At 40.5% G+C, this 17,853-nt stretch overlaps 1 protein-coding gene across 1 annotated transcript in view; it reads right to left on the bottom strand.

Annotated features, from left to right (window-relative positions):
* Window positions 1-554: 554 nt before the first annotated feature.
* LOC146453799 (presequence protease, mitochondrial-like) overlaps window positions 555-17,853 on the bottom strand; it is a 30,501-nt gene continuing 13,202 nt past the window's right edge. The window contains exons 15-31 of the mRNA XM_085096153.1: window positions 17,739-17,816; window positions 17,231-17,323; window positions 16,193-16,292; window positions 15,515-15,583; window positions 15,378-15,425; window positions 14,453-14,582; window positions 13,192-13,312; window positions 11,692-11,768; window positions 10,314-10,479; window positions 8,565-8,665; window positions 7,431-7,539; window positions 5,945-6,057; window positions 4,835-4,888; window positions 4,147-4,215; window positions 2,754-2,868; window positions 1,779-1,912; window positions 555-1,210 (exon numbers count right to left, since the gene is read on the bottom strand). Coding sequence (XP_084952279.1) covers window positions 1,102-1,210; window positions 1,779-1,912; window positions 2,754-2,868; window positions 4,147-4,215; window positions 4,835-4,888; window positions 5,945-6,057; window positions 7,431-7,539; window positions 8,565-8,665; window positions 10,314-10,479; window positions 11,692-11,768; window positions 13,192-13,312; window positions 14,453-14,582; window positions 15,378-15,425; window positions 15,515-15,583; window positions 16,193-16,292; window positions 17,231-17,323; window positions 17,739-17,816 — 1,686 coding nt within the window. The 3' untranslated portion in view covers window positions 555-1,101. The remainder of the gene's footprint in view (window positions 1,211-1,778; window positions 1,913-2,753; window positions 2,869-4,146; window positions 4,216-4,834; window positions 4,889-5,944; window positions 6,058-7,430; window positions 7,540-8,564; window positions 8,666-10,313; window positions 10,480-11,691; window positions 11,769-13,191; window positions 13,313-14,452; window positions 14,583-15,377; window positions 15,426-15,514; window positions 15,584-16,192; window positions 16,293-17,230; window positions 17,324-17,738; window positions 17,817-17,853) is intronic.

Below are 17,853 nucleotides of genomic sequence, written 5' to 3'. Positions count from 1 at the left end.
TTATACGCATCTAAGGGTGCCTGTGTAGGTCTTTCCCTTCCCAGAGCGTGAAGCGAGAGAAGACTTCTTTTCCACTTCACGAGGCTCACGTGCTCTCGGAAAGGAAACGACATCAACGACTACGAAGTGTTATCCTCGTTACACATCATCATGATTTTTTATTTGTTTACCCTGGCCACTACAACACATGCAATATACGTGAGGTGTAATGAGATGTACGAAATAAAAATATGTCAATGGATACCTCCGAATCAGGAACAGATAGAGCAGACACTCCTTAAACTCCCGTTAAGAGTTGGCTCTTTTAGACTCTTGGAGAAGGTTGCTCCATAACACAGCACGACTGTGTTTACGCTAACAGATGAACGGCATGGCACGTAAACGCTTCTCTTGACAACGAAGAAGACATTAATCAACCTTTGAAAACAAGGCAAATGACACATAATTTGAAAGACAGAAGGACCATCAATCAAAACCGTGCTCAATTTTATCCATTTTTTATCGAAGCCGTACTTAAGATATGGGGCAAACAATTCACCATACGCAAACAGAAAGTAATTTCAAGCGTTTATATTTCTTTCATACATGATATAAAAAATTTCATTTACTTGCTTCCAGAAAGTGATGGTAATACTAAGTGAGACAGTGGCAAAACTCGCAATTGCGATAGCTTCAAAGGGGCTACAGAAAGGAATTTTTTCCTTTTTCATGTGAACTGTGTCAAGCATAAAATGCTCCTACAACTCCAAAATGAAGATGTGATTGAAGTTATTTTCGCAAATGGAGAAAAAACTTTTATCTTTCCAAGGTAAAAGGGTAAGGACTTTTAAAAAAACTTAGCCGCCTATTGTTTTCGAGTTGCAATCCATTTCCATACAACGCAACCGTTATTAGGGTCACGCAACGCTTGTGGATGTTGCATGACGACCCTAATAACAGCTGCGTAGGAGACTGATGTTACAAATCATCTGGCAATGACTGTGAACGCAACCGGAACGAGATTCGTTCGCGGTCTTTCTTGATCACGTATTTCCCACAGGGGCTGGCTGGGTTTCCTTGTCGAGATTTCTTGGTGGAACTCAGCTTTGCAACCGGTGACAGCTAACTCAGACTCTCCCTTCTTATAATCCACGAGCTGTCATTGGCTGTAATCTTGTTTCCAGGCCCAAGAACAGCGATCGAGTTAGGGATGACTTGAGAGGCCAGGTATCTACATATAAAGAGAACATTAATTCTTGTCTGTGAGATCTAAAACAGAGAAACAAAGAGGCCAGCAGGTTCCGGTTCCAGGGTGGAGGAGAGGGGGGGGGGGGGGGGGATGGGGGCGATAAGCTGCAAACATGGAGGGTCCACCCGGAACCTCAACTCCTTCTCCATTCAAAGACCAAATTTTTAAGAAATGGCGCCCTTTCACATACATAAAACAAAACAATTGTATTTCTTTATTATACCTATAAGAAAAACCGTAGCCTTATTTTTTCAACGACAAACGAGTCTTTGCGTTGAAATGTGTTCTCAGGAAGTTTGCTGTCCCTTTCTAATGCTCGAAACTAATTGCTACCCTTCTCGTTCGCAACCTATATTTGCGACCTTAAAAATTACGAAAATGTTAAATGTCGCACCCCTACGAGGATGAAAAAGGAACTGCTGTCGGTTACCCTCCACCCTCCCAAGCCCACCCCCACCAGGGAAAGGTTCACGAATGCCAGATGAAAAGGAAGTGACGTGGAGGTAAGGAGCGGCGAGATAGTTCCGCAAACAAAGCACATGATACTCACGTGCGAGCCACTTGAACGATGTCATCCCTGGTGACGTTGAACAGGCGGTCCTTTTGTGTTTGGCGCATTTCATCAGTCACGGCTTGAGTGAAGTACATAACGCCACGATTACTGGGCGATACTGGTCTGTCAAGCTATGAGATCAAGTACAATCAGCAAGACGTGGTGAGTGCTTCAGGGGTTGTTTGATCGCAATTTCCAACGCGTTTCTCACAAACGGAGTGGGGGGTGGGGAACTCCAATATAAAAGTGATAGTTGAAGAATTAAATGGTTGGAAATTTTGAAAAGAACCCCTTAAAGGCACCAGAATTCTGTTTTGAGGGCGTGGTCCAAACAATTTTTTAACCCTTAGAGGTACCAACTCTATTCCAATACACTAACTGACATTTTGACAATTTGTAATAGCGATAAAGGCTATTCCTTCGAATGCCTCCCACTCGTAAAGATTTTTGAAAGCATTGTCATACTTTTCGGCTCAATAACAAAAAAGGTACCACCATACCTCTGACGGAGGTCACTTTATATTTTAGCACCCAAAGGGGTACCAAACCATGAGAAACCCCCCCCCCCCCCCCCCCACTGCAAGATAAATGTTGCACACTGGAATAGTACGCATTTTCCACTTTGGGACAATTACAAGGTTGTTAGAGCTGAGGAGCTTATAAGCAGTAAGAACAGCACTTGATAATATTCAAACTTCGTGAATAAAGCGCACTTACCAGTAGAAAACGGCTGCGAGTTTTTACCTGCAACGCGTGACACATTTACCCTTACAAGTATCATGAAACTTGTCTCCATCAATGACGGTGCATTGCAAGTTGAAAATAAATTACTTGGTGTAACAGCATCTTGCTACAAGGTAAGACAACTGATCTCCTGAACTTAAAGCATTTCGTCGCGAGAGGCGCACAGATTGCATGGAAGAAAACAATTCAGTAAAGCAACTTTAATCGAATCCTTCACTTGACACTTACCTGTGCTAAGCAAGAAATCTTAGCCTCTTCGATGTCTTGGTCTGTAAATTTTCCCTCAGCTGCCCACTGAACTGAGTTCTCAAATGCTGACAATGTCTCCTCAAAATTGGGATCTCTGGCAAAAGAGATAAAATAAATGATACTTTATCAACATACGCACCATCACAACCTTAAGCTCTACTTACATGGGCGCATTCGGTGGAACAGCCTTCCATGCGACGTAAGGCAAGCAGAGTCCCTTGGGCAATTCAAACGTGCACTCAAACAAGTTTTCTAAGGTACGGCATTGGTGGAAAGCCGTTTTTTATTAATTTTTATATCTGAATTTTCAGTATCTTCAACATACACCTTTGTAATGATTTATTTACTTGTAGCTGATGAATTGTCCCTGATTAAATAAATAAATAAATAAATAAATAAATAAATAAATAAATAAATAAATAAATAAATAAATAAATAAATAAATAAATAAGCGGAACACGTTTGAGTACCAGCTCGGAAGAGGTGCCACTTTAAAAATGTAGTGTAACTGGCATTATGTCCGGCACCACAAGAGGTAAGAATGTAGTGTTTGTATGTGGAACTGGGCGTCAGCTTACGAGGGGTGTCCACGTACGACAGGTTAAAATGTAGTGTGTTTGACTGCAACCATGACTAAGGGTACTTTCAATCTGTCAGAATTAGTCGGTCTGACCGGTCATTTCGCGGACGGAATTCTCCAATTTGGTTATACACCAGCTCTTCGAATTTCTTGAAAATGGCACTGATTTCTCTGATTATGCAACTTCGAAGAATTTGTAGATCCCGACCTTACATATGGCGCACTCCACTTACGAAATGACTGTTCCGGCCGGCCAGTCCTCACTAATGGAAAGCGCTCGAAGTATCCACTGAGGAGGTGTCCATTCATAGGAGGTGTTTTTCAGTGGTGCGGGTTCTACTGTGAAGAACGTCGTTTAATATGCGAGCTTACGGGCCAAGTCCCCTTACAAGAAGTGTTTTCTTACAAGAGAACCCTTATCAGAGCTGTCCACTTTGACTTGGGATGAGAGGAATTCCCTAGCTTGTGGGAGGTGTTCACTACTGACCCACAGCACATGTGATGATGTCCCACCATGGGAGTTGTCCCCTGGGAGGTGGCGTCCCTAGCAACAGGACAAGAACGGTCTACTTACAGGAGGTGTCCCTAACTGCTGTCCGCTTAGCAAAGCTGTCCCTTACAGACCGCCATGATCAAAGATGGGATATGATTCACTAAACAAGGCCGCTCCTTTCGGAGCGGAAAATTCAGCCCAGCCTGCGAGAGAAGACGTCTTTTACGAGTGAATCAAGAAAAGGCGGAAAAGGCTTCTGCTCTCACAGCTTAGTGAGAGATAATTTGCCGTTTTGTTACCTGTAAGAATAGAAGCAGAAGATGCCGCCGCTAATTTTCGCTCCACTACCATATGCTCCACCTTTTTCCCTGAAACGAAAACCTGGAATAAGCTCTGGTTGCTGATAAATATAAGAGATCGGATATTGAGTAACACAACTGTCGTAAACCTATTAAACTTGTTTTGACTCGATATCTCGGCTGGAAAACATTTTTTTACCAGATGTTTCGAGACTACTGCCTCTTCTTGCAACTAAAAAGCAGCGCGTGAGATTTTAGATCAAAACAAAACATACGCAACGTCGTAAACTGCGTGAAGGCATCGTCTATCGTACGCCCCAGGCTAGATATATCTCAGCGCAATGAACCAATCTGAATTTGAGGAAAATTACATGAAATGGACGCCAAGTGAGGAAGAACAAAAAGTTCCATTTGATTGGTCAGTAACAGTAGCTCTTGCTGGACTTTTCTACCAACCGTAGATCCGGGCAAATGTTGAGCCAAAAGCAGCAGCAAAAAAAAAAAAAAAAAGAAAAAAAAATACCAACAAACAATCGAAAACATCTTCACTGAAGAAACTCGAATGTAACATCAAATCATCGTCAACTTAACAAGCAGAGCAGACAATATTTTTCGCTAAAAGACCGAAGTACAGATAACTCATTCTTCAGGTTTCTCCTAAACATATCCTACTTGAACCAATGCTTACCTTATTTCTCGGTGTAGAAATTTCGCTGAAAGCATGTTAGCAAGAATTCTTAACCTGAAAGACAAGAGAAATTGAAAGTCAAAATCTGTTCAAAGGGGACTGAAAATTATTGCGCGAGAGACTCGGGGTCGATGAGAGAAAACAGTTTACACAATTCAATTTTAGCAATCCATTTTAACATCCGCTGAATACAATGGATTTTTTTTTTTGGTTACATTGTCTCAACGGAGAGCTTGACGGGTGCGAACATGACATTCTAAAACGCTTTCAAGGAAGACAGGGAAGGCCGCACAAACGACTTTCTTTTCTCGATAATGTCGTCTGCAAATTTGTGGCTTTGAAGGTTATATTTTTGTACAATGTGTGTGAACTTCAAATCTCCTCTTTGATAACTTTGTGAAGTTTACACCAGTCCTGATAAGGGCAAAATCGAACAAAATTCCCACATTGACTTTTTTGCCAAGAGGCTTATCAGCAACATTGCTAATTACACCGAAGGCGGGAATGTATGACAACCGCTTTAAATCCATCCAAGCAGAATCCGAGGAGTTTTTAGGCAAGCAGTTTCAAGGCTACTGCTGAAGAAAAATTTTCAGCAGAATTCAATGAATCCGTGGCAGTATGATTTCTTGCTGAAAAACGTTTAGATTAAACCCTGTTTACAGGGAAGGAGGACGATCCTAGTACTAGGAAGATCCTAGAAGGCGAAACAACTTTTCGTTTAGTCTACATGCAGAAATTTCGGTCGGGGTGGTTACCAAGTGGAGAAGGAAAAGAAAAATAACTGTCGGTTTTTTGCAGGTGAACGCCCGGCAACCGCCATGTTTGTTTTTAGTCCCTCTCCCTCGCTAGTGCTAGGAACTTCCAAGCGAAGGTAGTTTACATGGTGCTAGGATCTTCCTAACTCTCAGCTAGAGAAATCCTAGCGCTAGAGCCAAGTACAACCTTTTGCATGTAAACTGAATACAGAAAACATATGGCGCTAGTATTATCCGCTGGCTTCTAGGACCTTCCTTGTACTAGGATCTTCCCCCTCCCCCCCCCCCCCCCACCTCCATGTAAACAGCCCCTTAGTTTAAATCACCACCCTGACAAGATTACACGACTTACCTGGGGAAGTCCTCGTGGGTGTAGGGCACAGTAGGAAGGCACCTACTGATGTAATTGACTGGGAAAGGCACCTCAAAATGAGTCTTCACGCCTTTCGGTTGGTAGTCTGGGTTCTACAAATGACAACTAAGTTATAGCTAGGGCTGCAATGATATACTGATGCCGGCATCGACTGACCACGATATCTTTTGACACGATACAAATATCGAAAGTTGAAAAAGATATCGCAATGTTGCCATACTGTTGATATATCAACAAGTGTGGAACATGTCTGTGTCTTATAACAGTGATAACTCCTTTATAAAGGGACTTGAAAGGACTATTCCCAATCGTTGGCATTAGCCAATCTCAAGCCTGGTCTCTCGTTATTTCTTTTCATCAAAACATACAAACACATGGCAGTTTGTGGCATTTCTCTTCATCATGGTAACACAGAAAGCCGCAAAACTTTAGAACAAAAATTCATCTTCCAAACCAGCAATCTCAATCCCCGCGGAATCAAAGAACGTTTTTCATTCGACTAATTTACTCGTGTTTTCCACGTTTAATTATACTAAAACTCATATAATTCCTTGATTCCCTCTGACGAAGGTCTAACGCTCGAAACGTCAGCACTCGAATCTCTTTACGGTGGCCAATTTACTTTCAAACACTCATTAATAATTCATAAGCCCGTTGGCCTATCAAATGGTCGAGAAAACATCACGTGCAGTGGTTTTAAAACCCGATAAAACCTCCTCCTTATTAGTATGCAGTGTTAAATGTTTTTCTCGTATGCTAATTTCCAACGTTCACAAAAGCATCATTGTTATGAACTCTCTTGACACACGCTTTTCCAGGAATGTTTTTGAAGCCGTTCAAAAAAACTCACAGCGCGTGTTTCAGCGCGTGTTTTATCGGATCTAAAACAACTCCGCTGCGCCTCGTGGTTTTAAATCCCGATAAAACACTGCTGCTCGTGTTTTACACATTACTTGAGCTGTTTGTTGATAAACCAAACATTCGTTTCTACTTCCCACCGACGCAGCACAGCAGTTCTTTTAGGAACTTACCCCCTACTCCATTATAGTGCTGGCTGTACAGTAACACACATATAGAATTTGTGCTATAGAGCAGTTTTCAATTGAGTGTCGAAAGTAATTTCGCGTTTGCTTTGGTTTGCATCACTACGCTCTGTGATTGGTTAACAAAACTCGTGCCACTTTCTCAACCAATGGGAATCCAAACCAAAACCAATCGTGTTTTGGCCGCACGCATTTTCCCGCGCTTAGCGCCAGTTACGTGTATTTGCTTCGAATTTTGATTGGCTCGTCAGTGTGTTGTTTACATCTGTTACGATTGGCGAGAGTGATGACTTTGGTTTTGGTTTTAGGACACTCAATTGGAAGCCGCTATATAAGTCAATGCGTTTCCATTTCCATGTTAATGACAAAAGTAATGAGCGATTCATTAGAAATGAACCAAGGACGGTCTTTAATGAAAATACCTTCACATGAGATGATTCCTCATATACTCCACTGGGAAGAGAATCACAAAAGCCCTCCAAAGCAGTTTCCACTCCCTCGCGGCCTTCAGCGGTTGTGTTCACAGCACACCTGGAATGATACGAAGCAGTAAAGAGATCACTCGATCACATTCACTCTTTTTGTGGGTGTTGAAACCAAAACAGCCGTGACTGAAACCTTGGGAAAAATAATTAAAACAGCAATAAAAGGACAACAGTGCCACACAAATGGTCGCCTTATCAGCTTTCATTTGAATTGATGCCAGCAATTTAGGTTTGTCCACACACTCAAAAGTAATACTTCGTCTGCACACAAACACATTTTCAGATTCAACAATATACAGTACAGTGGATTTGTAGGGACCTTTATGGTGAAAGGAACTAACAGTGTAAGTTTGAAATACTGGTCATGCTGTGTCGGTATATTCTTTGAATTCCCATCGAAAAATCTTGTGTAACATTGCCGTTCACAGTGCAAGCCTAGAACTCCTGCACCAGCACATTCGTGGAATTCCTTCAAAACACCCTTAACATCGATGCTTTTAATACCCATGAAAAGTATTCATTATGGACGGTGCCTACTAATACAGAGGTATTTTTGTGTGGTTTATGACTATGTGGGGAAAGCAGATCTTAGCAAGGCCTATTGAATTCCAAAAAGAAAATTGGGGGGTAGCGGTTCATTTTCTAGAGATAATGAGGCGACAATTATTCTTAAAAACAGCAAAAAAAAAAAAAAAAACAAAAACAAAAAACAAAGCAATGAATAGCGTATTTTTTTCCAAATTAAAGCTTTACTATCTCTGAAAATGCATGGTCACCCCAAGTTTTCTTTTTGGATACCAAGAGCACTTGCTAAGTTCTGCTTTTTCCGCATAGTTTTAAACCGCGCAAAAATATCCCTGTATTTGTTGGCACCACCCATAGGAAACCCGAGTATCTCGAGATGCGCAGAACGTTTGTGCAGTAACAAAAGCAGGCACCGTTCTTAAATGCCCCAAACAAAATCTAGAATATCTGTGCTAATCACACACAAAAAAAAACCCTGAGGGCCATTTCACCACATAACGAAAGGATAGTTTCTCTATGTTACTCGTGTTTTTTTCCTCTTCTCACCTAAATTGTGTCCCCTCCAACACATGCACTGCTATGGTGCTGAATTTCTCAACAATAGGAGTTAAATCCTCCATTTCAGCCAGCTTCTTCATAAATAAGACCTAAAGTGAGACGACATCGAGCAATATCACTTGCCGTTAATAATATTTTTCACAAAGAGTAATGAATGGAATTGTTTGCATGCTGAGTACTTAAAAATAATACAGTTGAAGCTCTAAAACTGCCACTTCCTTACAAAGGCCAAGTTTTCTTGTCTCAACGACGGTGCCTACTAATACCGAAGTATTTTTGTGCGGTTTATGACTATGAGGAAAAAGCAGATCTTAGCAAGGGCTATTGGAATCCAAAAAGAAAATTGGGGGTAACCACGCATTTTTAGAGATAATTAAGAAACAATTGTTCTAAAAAGCAGTAAAATACAAAGTAATGTATGGAGTTTATTTTTTTTCCAAATTGAAGCTTTATTTTCTCTGAAAAATGCATGGTTACCCCCAATTTTCTATTGGATACGAAAAGCACTAGCCAAGTTGTGCTTTGTCCGCATAGTTTTAAACCGCGGAAAAATATCCTTGTATTAGTAGGCACCACCCATAGGAAACCCGAGTATCTCGAGATGCGCAGAACGTATGCGCAGTAACAGAAGTGTTCATTCACACATACATGTCTAGCCAGATTTTAGAAAACAAGCGCGCCCAAGTCATGCTTCTTTGAGAGTGCCAAAGTTGTTAATATAAAGACAAAAGATTTCATAGTCTTTCCCCTCTCTTTTCCCTTCTTCCTCCTTTTTTCTCTCTTTTACATCATTCTGCTCTTTCCCGGGGCCACAAAATCCGTGATTCGGTGTCATTTGAGGATGATCACTCAAGTCTTCATCGGCAACCTTCTCCAAAATTCGGGCAGACATGTAATCCACCAATTTAAAGCCTCCCTATAGCGGCTCCCTTCCTGCAATGAATGGAAAATTCACTCCGAAGGTGGCCGCTGCAGAGGATTCAGTGCAAGACAAAGAAATGACGAAGGATCGCAATTTTCCAGTAAGTCATCATTCTACCTAAAGAATGTCGGTAAAATTTTTAGAACACACTGTACTCTTCATTTGAACACGTTTCTTTCAACAAATCTTCCATTTCTATTTGGGTGTAACTACTACAACATAACTTAACAAACTCTACGTACATCACGTTTACTATTAATTATAAATTGTATACATAATTGTTGCGTTAAACTCGGTAAAATGCTTAGAACAGTGTTAGCATAGCCGTCTGCAAGGCGTTCAAGCTTTTCTTTTTTTAGATAATACACGCCGGCAACGCATCATTTATGAACAGGGAAAACTTTATATAAGAACTCCCCAACAAGAATGGCCGAACGTACAACCTAAAATGATGCTTGTTTCCTGGTAAATTAGCATAGCCTTCCACGAGGCTGTGAACCCTGTTTTAGAAGGTATGTGTTGGGAACAAATCAGTTATGAATAAGGGCACCTTAATACAGGAATTGGCTAACTACAACGGCCTATACAATCTGAAATAATGTTGTGTGCACTTGGCCTGCACAGTAAGTTGAAAGGGGAAGGGATCGGGAGAAGGTTACATCGGGCGCACATGGGACGCGCGAGAGGAGCTCCACTCGTACATCACGCCTAATTCGACACGCGAGGGGAGCTCTCCACGCGCGTCGCGCACGTGCTCGATTACCCTTCTCCCGATCCCTTTCCTTCCTAGCGCCTGCCAAGCAGGCTATAGATACCTGAGAGAGTCCTCCAAACTGTTCCACTAGGTGAGAGGCTGGGGCCAAGGAACTACATGCCATCATCATGGCATACATATGCCCTGAATGACTAACAGACGTCGCCAGATCAGAAGCAAACAAGTTCACCAGTGTACGGAGAAGATTGGTGTCATCCAATCTAGGTCTGAAACAAATATGACGAATTCAAAGGTTCTGTTACACCACTTTTTCCTAGCAACTTACACAAGAAATTACCTGAGTTAATATCCGATTCTATAGAGCTTGGTGTAATATCAGCTGAGAAAATGTAAGTTGAAAAATGAAAACTTTACAGACGTTTGTATGACTGGGGGTTTGTCGTATACCCCCAGTCATACAAACGTCTGTACATTTGTCAAATTTCATCTTACATTTCCTAAGCTGATAGAACACCTAATATGCTGAACTTTTGCAAGGTTACTAAAGTAAAGGTGCTCTTTCCAGTGCTAGTATCAGTTTTTCATTCAGTTCAATTTTAACTCATTCAAATCTGTTGCCGCCATTTCGGAGATGGGTCTATTTACTATCGAGGGATGGATTTTTGGATAAAAGTGTCTCGTCTATCGTGCAACTAATGGTATCAATGCTCTCCATCTTATGTTTGCAAGTACAGTTACCTGAGATTTTGTGCCTTACGATAACATAGCTTACACACGTATACTATGATTGCACATAAACTATAGTGAACAGCAACTCTATGCTCGTGGTATGCAACTTAAAGGGAACCTCCACTCTGGCGACAAACTTCGACGTTAAATTGTTGGAAATGTCTAAATTCTAAATTTTAGTCTGAAAATAGAAATAACGTTCAAGTACGCTAAAAATTAGATACGATTACCGTCCATTTTCGCTCTTAAATTTCCTGCGCGCCGCCATTTTGGATTTTATGACGTCATACGGTTGTCGCCATTGTTAGTGAGCGGAAGTTCTTTCGCGTGAAACAATTGAGCAACCGTGTTACGTCATGAATTCCAACATGGCGCCGCCCGGGAAATTTAAAAGCGAAATAAGCGATAATCAAATGCTGTTTGGTCCGACACAGAAATATTATTTCCATGGTTTCCAAAAAAAACAAAAAACAAAAAAAAAAAATTTAAATTAGATTGCATTTTCAACAATTTAATGCTAATTTATTTCAACAGTGGAGGTTTCCTTTAAGTGTAAAACCGCTGTCATAGTGCACATGATATTTTAATCTAGCGGTAATTCCATGATCGTAACGATTAAGAATGCAGTACACGAAAAGGCTTATCAAAGGACCTTTTTCATCTTGTTTTTATAGGTGATTTTATGTTGATTATACGACGGCTGTTGACTTGAAAGAGAAGTGGAAAACCGATAAATTCACAACACAAACCTGGCAAATATTTCCCCCCAAAGATAAAACATGTGTGGAAGGTTCTTGTCAAGGCAGTGAGAGGAAAATTCAAGGCCCTGAAAGAGAGAAACTCGTCTTTAAGTCAAATTTCATTAAAGTTTGCCACTAAATATTCTCCTTTGCAGTATAATTTAATTTCCAAGTGCATTAGAATAAATATGTGAATAAAGGATTTTCTAAGTTTTCATTTGAAGAATCTCATTCATGTGCGGATTGTTTATGAGTTAACAACAACAACAAAAAAAAAACAAACAACAAAAACAGAAAAGAAAATCATAACGGGTCAATACTATTCACGTTAACCACAGGTCACCAAAGCGTATGTGACACAGGCTACCATGCAAGCGTGATTTAAGAGTTTGTATGGAGTTAAAATTAAATCGAAATTTAGACAACAATTTTCCCTAAAAATCCCACAAAAAATATACTTAAGTCTGAAAAAACTTACCCGGTGTGTTTTGCTGTGTTTTCAATGCTCTTCAGTGCTTCCAAACGCTGTTTTGAGCGGTTTATCTCTCAGCAGCTGGTCCACGTGCATCACTGTATTATGTTAATGGAAAGGTAGGAAACTACAAGTCGAATTTCAGTGTAATTTGACCCGTCATTTAAGGAGAGCACTTCCAAAACCTCGCTAAAATTTGCTTGAAACTTAAGCTCTCGCTTACCTGCCTCACCATATGGCAAGAAGGATGATGTGCGGTCCCTCCTGGGTAGCTCATTTACGGAGGAGTTTATTTATTGAGACACAGGCCTTCGTTGAAAACAAAGTTCATTTCAAATCGGGTGCCATTTTTGCCGCCGACCGAGCCGTGTCGCTGGAATGTTGGAACAAACTCACGGTCAAACCTAGGCACGAGTACTAAAATGTGCCCAGCCGGGGAAATCCACGGGAAGCCTTTGGCACCTAACAAACCACACACACCCCCTCCCGAGGTGAGGTTTTGGAAGTGCTCTCCTTAAATGACGGGCCAAATTTCATTGAAATTCGACTTGTAGTTTCCTACCTTTCCATTAACATAATACAGTGATGCACGTGGACCAGCTGCTGAGAGATAAACATTGAAAACACAGCAAAACACAGCGGGTAAGTTTTTTCAGACTTTAGTATATTTTTTGTGGGATTTTTAGGGAAAATTGTTGTCTAAATTTCGATTTAATATTAACTCCATACAAACTCTTAAATCACGCTTGCATGGTAGCCTGTGTCACATACGCTTTGGTGACCTGTGCGTTAACGGACTTTGTTATAATTGTCAAAATTAAGGATTTTATTTAGAAACTTGATAAAAGCACGGTCGGAAAAGTACAGCTCACTAGCTTTTAGGGTCTTTTACTTGAATGGCCACACTTCAGGATGTCAGTAACAAACCTAAGAGTCAGATCGTGAACATTATATGGATTGGCACATGCATTGGGCTCAACACTCCCCACACCCCTCCCCTCAAGTCCATACGAGTCATTCTCCCCACCCCACCCTACCTGTTCCAATCCATTCACATCACTGTGGTGGGTGGTGACGTGTGTTGATAGTGACATTCCACCTGTCCTCCTCTTGATCAACTGATGCAATTCACGATGGTTCAGATTCCCAGCACCCATCCTATAGAAAAACAAGCAAAGTGATTACTCTGGCCAATCGCAACAGATGTAAACAACACAACGAGCCAATCAGATTTTGAAGCAAATACATGTAACTGGTGACAAGGGCGGGAAAACGCGTGCGGCCAAAACACGATTGGTTTTGGCTTGGATTCCCATTGGTTGAGAAAATGGCGCGAGTTTTGTTAACCAATCACAGAGCGTAGTAATGCAAAACCAAACCAAATGCAAAATTCCTTTCGACGCTCAATTGAAAACCGTTCTATTAAAGATTTGACCTAGGCTAATTCCCCAATCCAGAAATTGTGAGAAGAGTGGTTATCGTGGGATTGTTTGGGTCGACAGATGGACATCGCCCTGACGAATAAGTGCAGTTTTTGGCATTTTCTCCGGGTAGCATAGCTCTTGTTTTCACCTAAAAGAGTATTTGAGATACAACTGATTGCTAAGAAATGCGCTTATTCATTGGCGCAAGTTCCATCTGTCTACCCAAACGAGCCCATATTCCCTCACCCGCGCCAGTCTCCCCGAGTTTCTGGAGTGGGGAATTCTTGGTGTTGAGGCCTTTGGCTGAAAAACTAAATGCAGACTGAAGTACGTTTCTTGCATGACAATCAGCCTCTGCCAAAATTGAGCTCATCTGAAGTAACTTAGGCCCTGTTCAGACTAGGTGCCTGTGCTTGGGCCCTGTGCCCGGGCACTAAAAAGGATGTTGTTCAGACTCCTTGGTGCCCAATGTTCTCCTTCGTCAATTCAGTGCTCGCCATTTTGTTTGCTGTATCGTAAGGAGGCATGAGGAAAAAACGTGGGGACTGACAAAATCCTGTTCACACTAGTGCCCGTGCCCAGGAACGGTGCCCGAGTGCTACCCTTGGAGGCAGTGCCCGTGCCCGGGCACGGTGCTCAGATTTTTGCTTGGGCACCGACAAAAAGCTCTGTTCAGACTAGTGCCCGTGCCCGAGAACCAGGAACAGGCACCTAGTCTGAACGGGACCTTAGTCACTCACGATAGCGTTCTGGACCGTGCCTCTAATACTGAGGTATTTTCGCACAAGATAACCAGGTTAAGAGACTCCGGAATTCTTGCATTCTTGTCATTGAACAAAATCATGATTATTGAAGCTTATGAAAGCTGACATACTTGGTCAGGATGTAGCAAAAAAGAGGCAGATATTGTCTCAGATCATCAGGAATATCAGTGATGCTGGAAATTGCACGGAAGTACGTAATGCCATTGGTGGGTTGTTCACAATACTGTACAGGAACACCAGCTGTTGGTAACAACATACAATACACAGTCACACCAGGTAATGATTTATGGTGCACACTTCTAAACAACTCACTGCATTATGCAGCACTGTGCATGGGAAAGTTTGATTCACTTGAAATGCTCACACATTTTCCACCATGATGATAAACCATGCTTGATGGTTTAACTGGTGAACAAAAGGCATTGTTTAATGTTTCAAAAGTGCTTCTCAAACTCATTAATAATTCATCAAAAGAAAACAAAGAACATCACTACCGTGACCGTGGTTTGGATATGTGTTCCTAATTGCCAACTTTAGCCTTGAATTTCTCCAAAAATTATTAATCATTTGAAGGGGTGAGTGGAAAAAAGCCCTAAGTGACATCTGATCTTATGTCAAATTCTCCTTTGCTCATAGAAGGAAGAACAAGGCAATTTGCTAGGAGAATTAAGCAGTCAATCAGATGTCACTTAAGACATTTTTCCACGCACCCCTTCATTTGAGAATCCATATCAAAGACTCCAAAGTGTGTTTCGACAGATATCCAAACACCTCAAAGTTGTTTAACAAAACTCAGCTACGCCTTGTTTTTTCAACCAACTTCTCAGTGTTTGGATATCTGATGAAACACACTTTTTCGTGTTTGATCTATTACTTGATCAATAAGAATTCAATTAATTACATTTCAATTCAATGTGGTTGATTCAGAATTTGGCTCGTTAGAATACCTGTTAAGGTTGTTTCATTACATGTAATTTGCATGGGGTGATAGTTTTTTGGTGTTTTTTACATTTTTATTTTATTTTTATTACATACCTGATATGTAGTGCTCCAGACTTACAGGCTTGATGTAAGGATCAATATCTAAAAGGACCAGCAATAGTAAACAGTTCAAAAAAGGTAAATGTTTACATAGTTGTATCATTCTAGTTAATACAATCTGTAGCACATACCCGAGAGTACCACTTTTGGAAGACAGGACACATCTTCTGTGGCATTTTGTTGTTCTGCCAGTTGAATACCTGAAAAGTGGGGAAAAATGAGACTTGAGAGAGTGCTTGCAAGGAGGTACACGGTAGGTCACCTTTCAATAAATTGTTGCCTTTATTACCTGAGCCTAAAATGGATACAGTCACACAAAAGCCACAGACAGTCGGACAAACAACCAATGGTTGCCTGTAGCATGAGGCAACTGGGAGTATTGCTACATGTACACCTCCCAAGATGGAATGGTAGTCCACTGAATTAGGTACCCCCTCCACCCCCCCCCCCCCAAGCCCAAGCAATTTGTTAAGGTTCCTAGAAATTTACCAATATTCCCCCACCCCCAGCAATTTGTTAAGGTTCCTAGAAGTTCACCATTATCCATATATGCTCCTTAGTGGAGGCATTTGCAAAGTAACATTTAAGTGTGTCTAGGATAAGGGCACAACAGATTAGATACATGTATGCATAGGCCAACCTTAAAAAAAATGAATTATCAAATTTGGCTTTAGCAACATTCCTTTGAAGATTTTCTTAAATATTTGCTCAAAACCATATTACACTTTTTTAAAATTATTACTGATAGATAATTTAATCAACTGATTTACGGTTAAAATATGAAAAGTACAGTTAGAATACTTTCTCACCTTTGTTATAAATCACGGTTTTGTCTTCTTCAGATAATAAGCTCACTTTGCTCTTTAACTTGTCTTGTTCTTTTCTGTTTAGGTCTTTCTCATATTCTGGCTGTTGGAGGAAAGAGTGCTAGAGTGAACCTTCTATGGAACAAAATGAAATGTGGACAAGTATGCACTGCTACTAGGAAATGCATGCAATTGTTTAGTGGTGGAAACTTTAAGATCCGGAAAGAAATAGACCAAATATTGAAATATTGAAATCATTTCAATATTTTAAAACTGTAACTTGGCTCCAAGGCTAAGCAGAATTTAGGACAAAAGAAATTAATTATTCACATTTGAACCTCCATATAGTTTCTTTTGTTTTACTCCCCTAAGCCTCAGAGCCAAGTTAAAAGTTTAATATTAATATCAAGATTGACCTATTTCATTTTTGTTTTTGGATAGCAGTAAATACACAGTTGACTAAATGTAGTTTTGGATTATTTGAATGCCTTATGGTCACAATAATTTGACCTGGGATTGACTTCTCCTTGGGAGGGGGAATGGAATACAGTCAAAGGCCTATGGAAATTGGCCCAAGGTGTTGTAGTGTCCCTGTCAAGTTAAGCAAAGGTAAATTATATATAAAACATATAAACATTCACAGACTCATATCATGGGGAGCCATCAATGCAGTTCAGGATAAGAGGTGCTGTCTAAGTATTGTCTGAAGATTCTTGATTCAAACTTTCTTTCTGACTGTGACACAGTAGCCCCCAAAGAAAAATCACTGGCCATTCTATGAGCAAAAAGCTTCCTGGAAAAGTCATTCTTTTATTGTAATTTGAAATGATGATTCTAAGAACTAACGATTAAATAAAATTTATTGTTGCAAAGATTTGAACATTGGTGGGAAACTAGGGTTAAGTGAAACATATTTGATAAACTTGCAGGTATGATTCTGATTAAATAAAATTTATTGTTGCAAAGATTTGAACATTGGTGGGACACTAGGGTTAAGTGAAACATAAACTCGAAGGTACAGTAGTAGATCTATGTACATACATCAGGACTCATAACAAGAGTCAGGCAATGTGGGTTGTCCTTAAAACACTCCTTCACTTTGTCTTGAAGAAATGGGCCACTTGCAAGTTTTTCCTGAAAGTACATTAAAGGCAAAGAATAAGATGTTAAATGTTAGTTAGATGTTAAATGAAAAGGAAGGAATTGTAAAGTGCATTGTTAGCGTTTAGCAGAAAATCCATGATTTCTTATTATACTGAATTTCCCTGAATAAGTGCTAACTAAGGTTCTTGGAAATCTCAAATTGATGTGGATGATTTCTAGTCCTCAACAATTAATTAAAATGGAGAACATAAAACCTTCTTTATTCTGATGTGCACTATTTCTGATAATTTCTCTTATGATTGATTGGTGAGGGTGGCTACTTATGACATCTAGGAGGTGCTTATTCAAGGGTTAGGGGTTGGGAGATGCGTGGGGGTCACGGTTGGCATGCATATTGCCAGTAAACAAATTTGATCACCAAAAGTTTTAAGTAATTGCCACATACCTTAAACAGCTGCACACGGTCATTAATGGGAAGAAAATCAGAAGGATCGGCGTCGTGATTCCACACTGACATAATCCCCTGAGGGAAAATAATAAATAAAGGGATTCAAAGACTG

This window comes from Pavona decussata, unplaced genomic scaffold (genome assembly GCF_977016875.1).
Source record: "Pavona decussata unplaced genomic scaffold, jaPavDecu1.1 SCAFFOLD_322, whole genome shotgun sequence".
Classification (NCBI taxonomy): Eukaryota; Metazoa; Cnidaria; class Anthozoa; order Scleractinia; family Agariciidae; genus Pavona; species Pavona decussata.
This window is presented reverse-complemented; position numbering and strand designations above follow the sequence as displayed.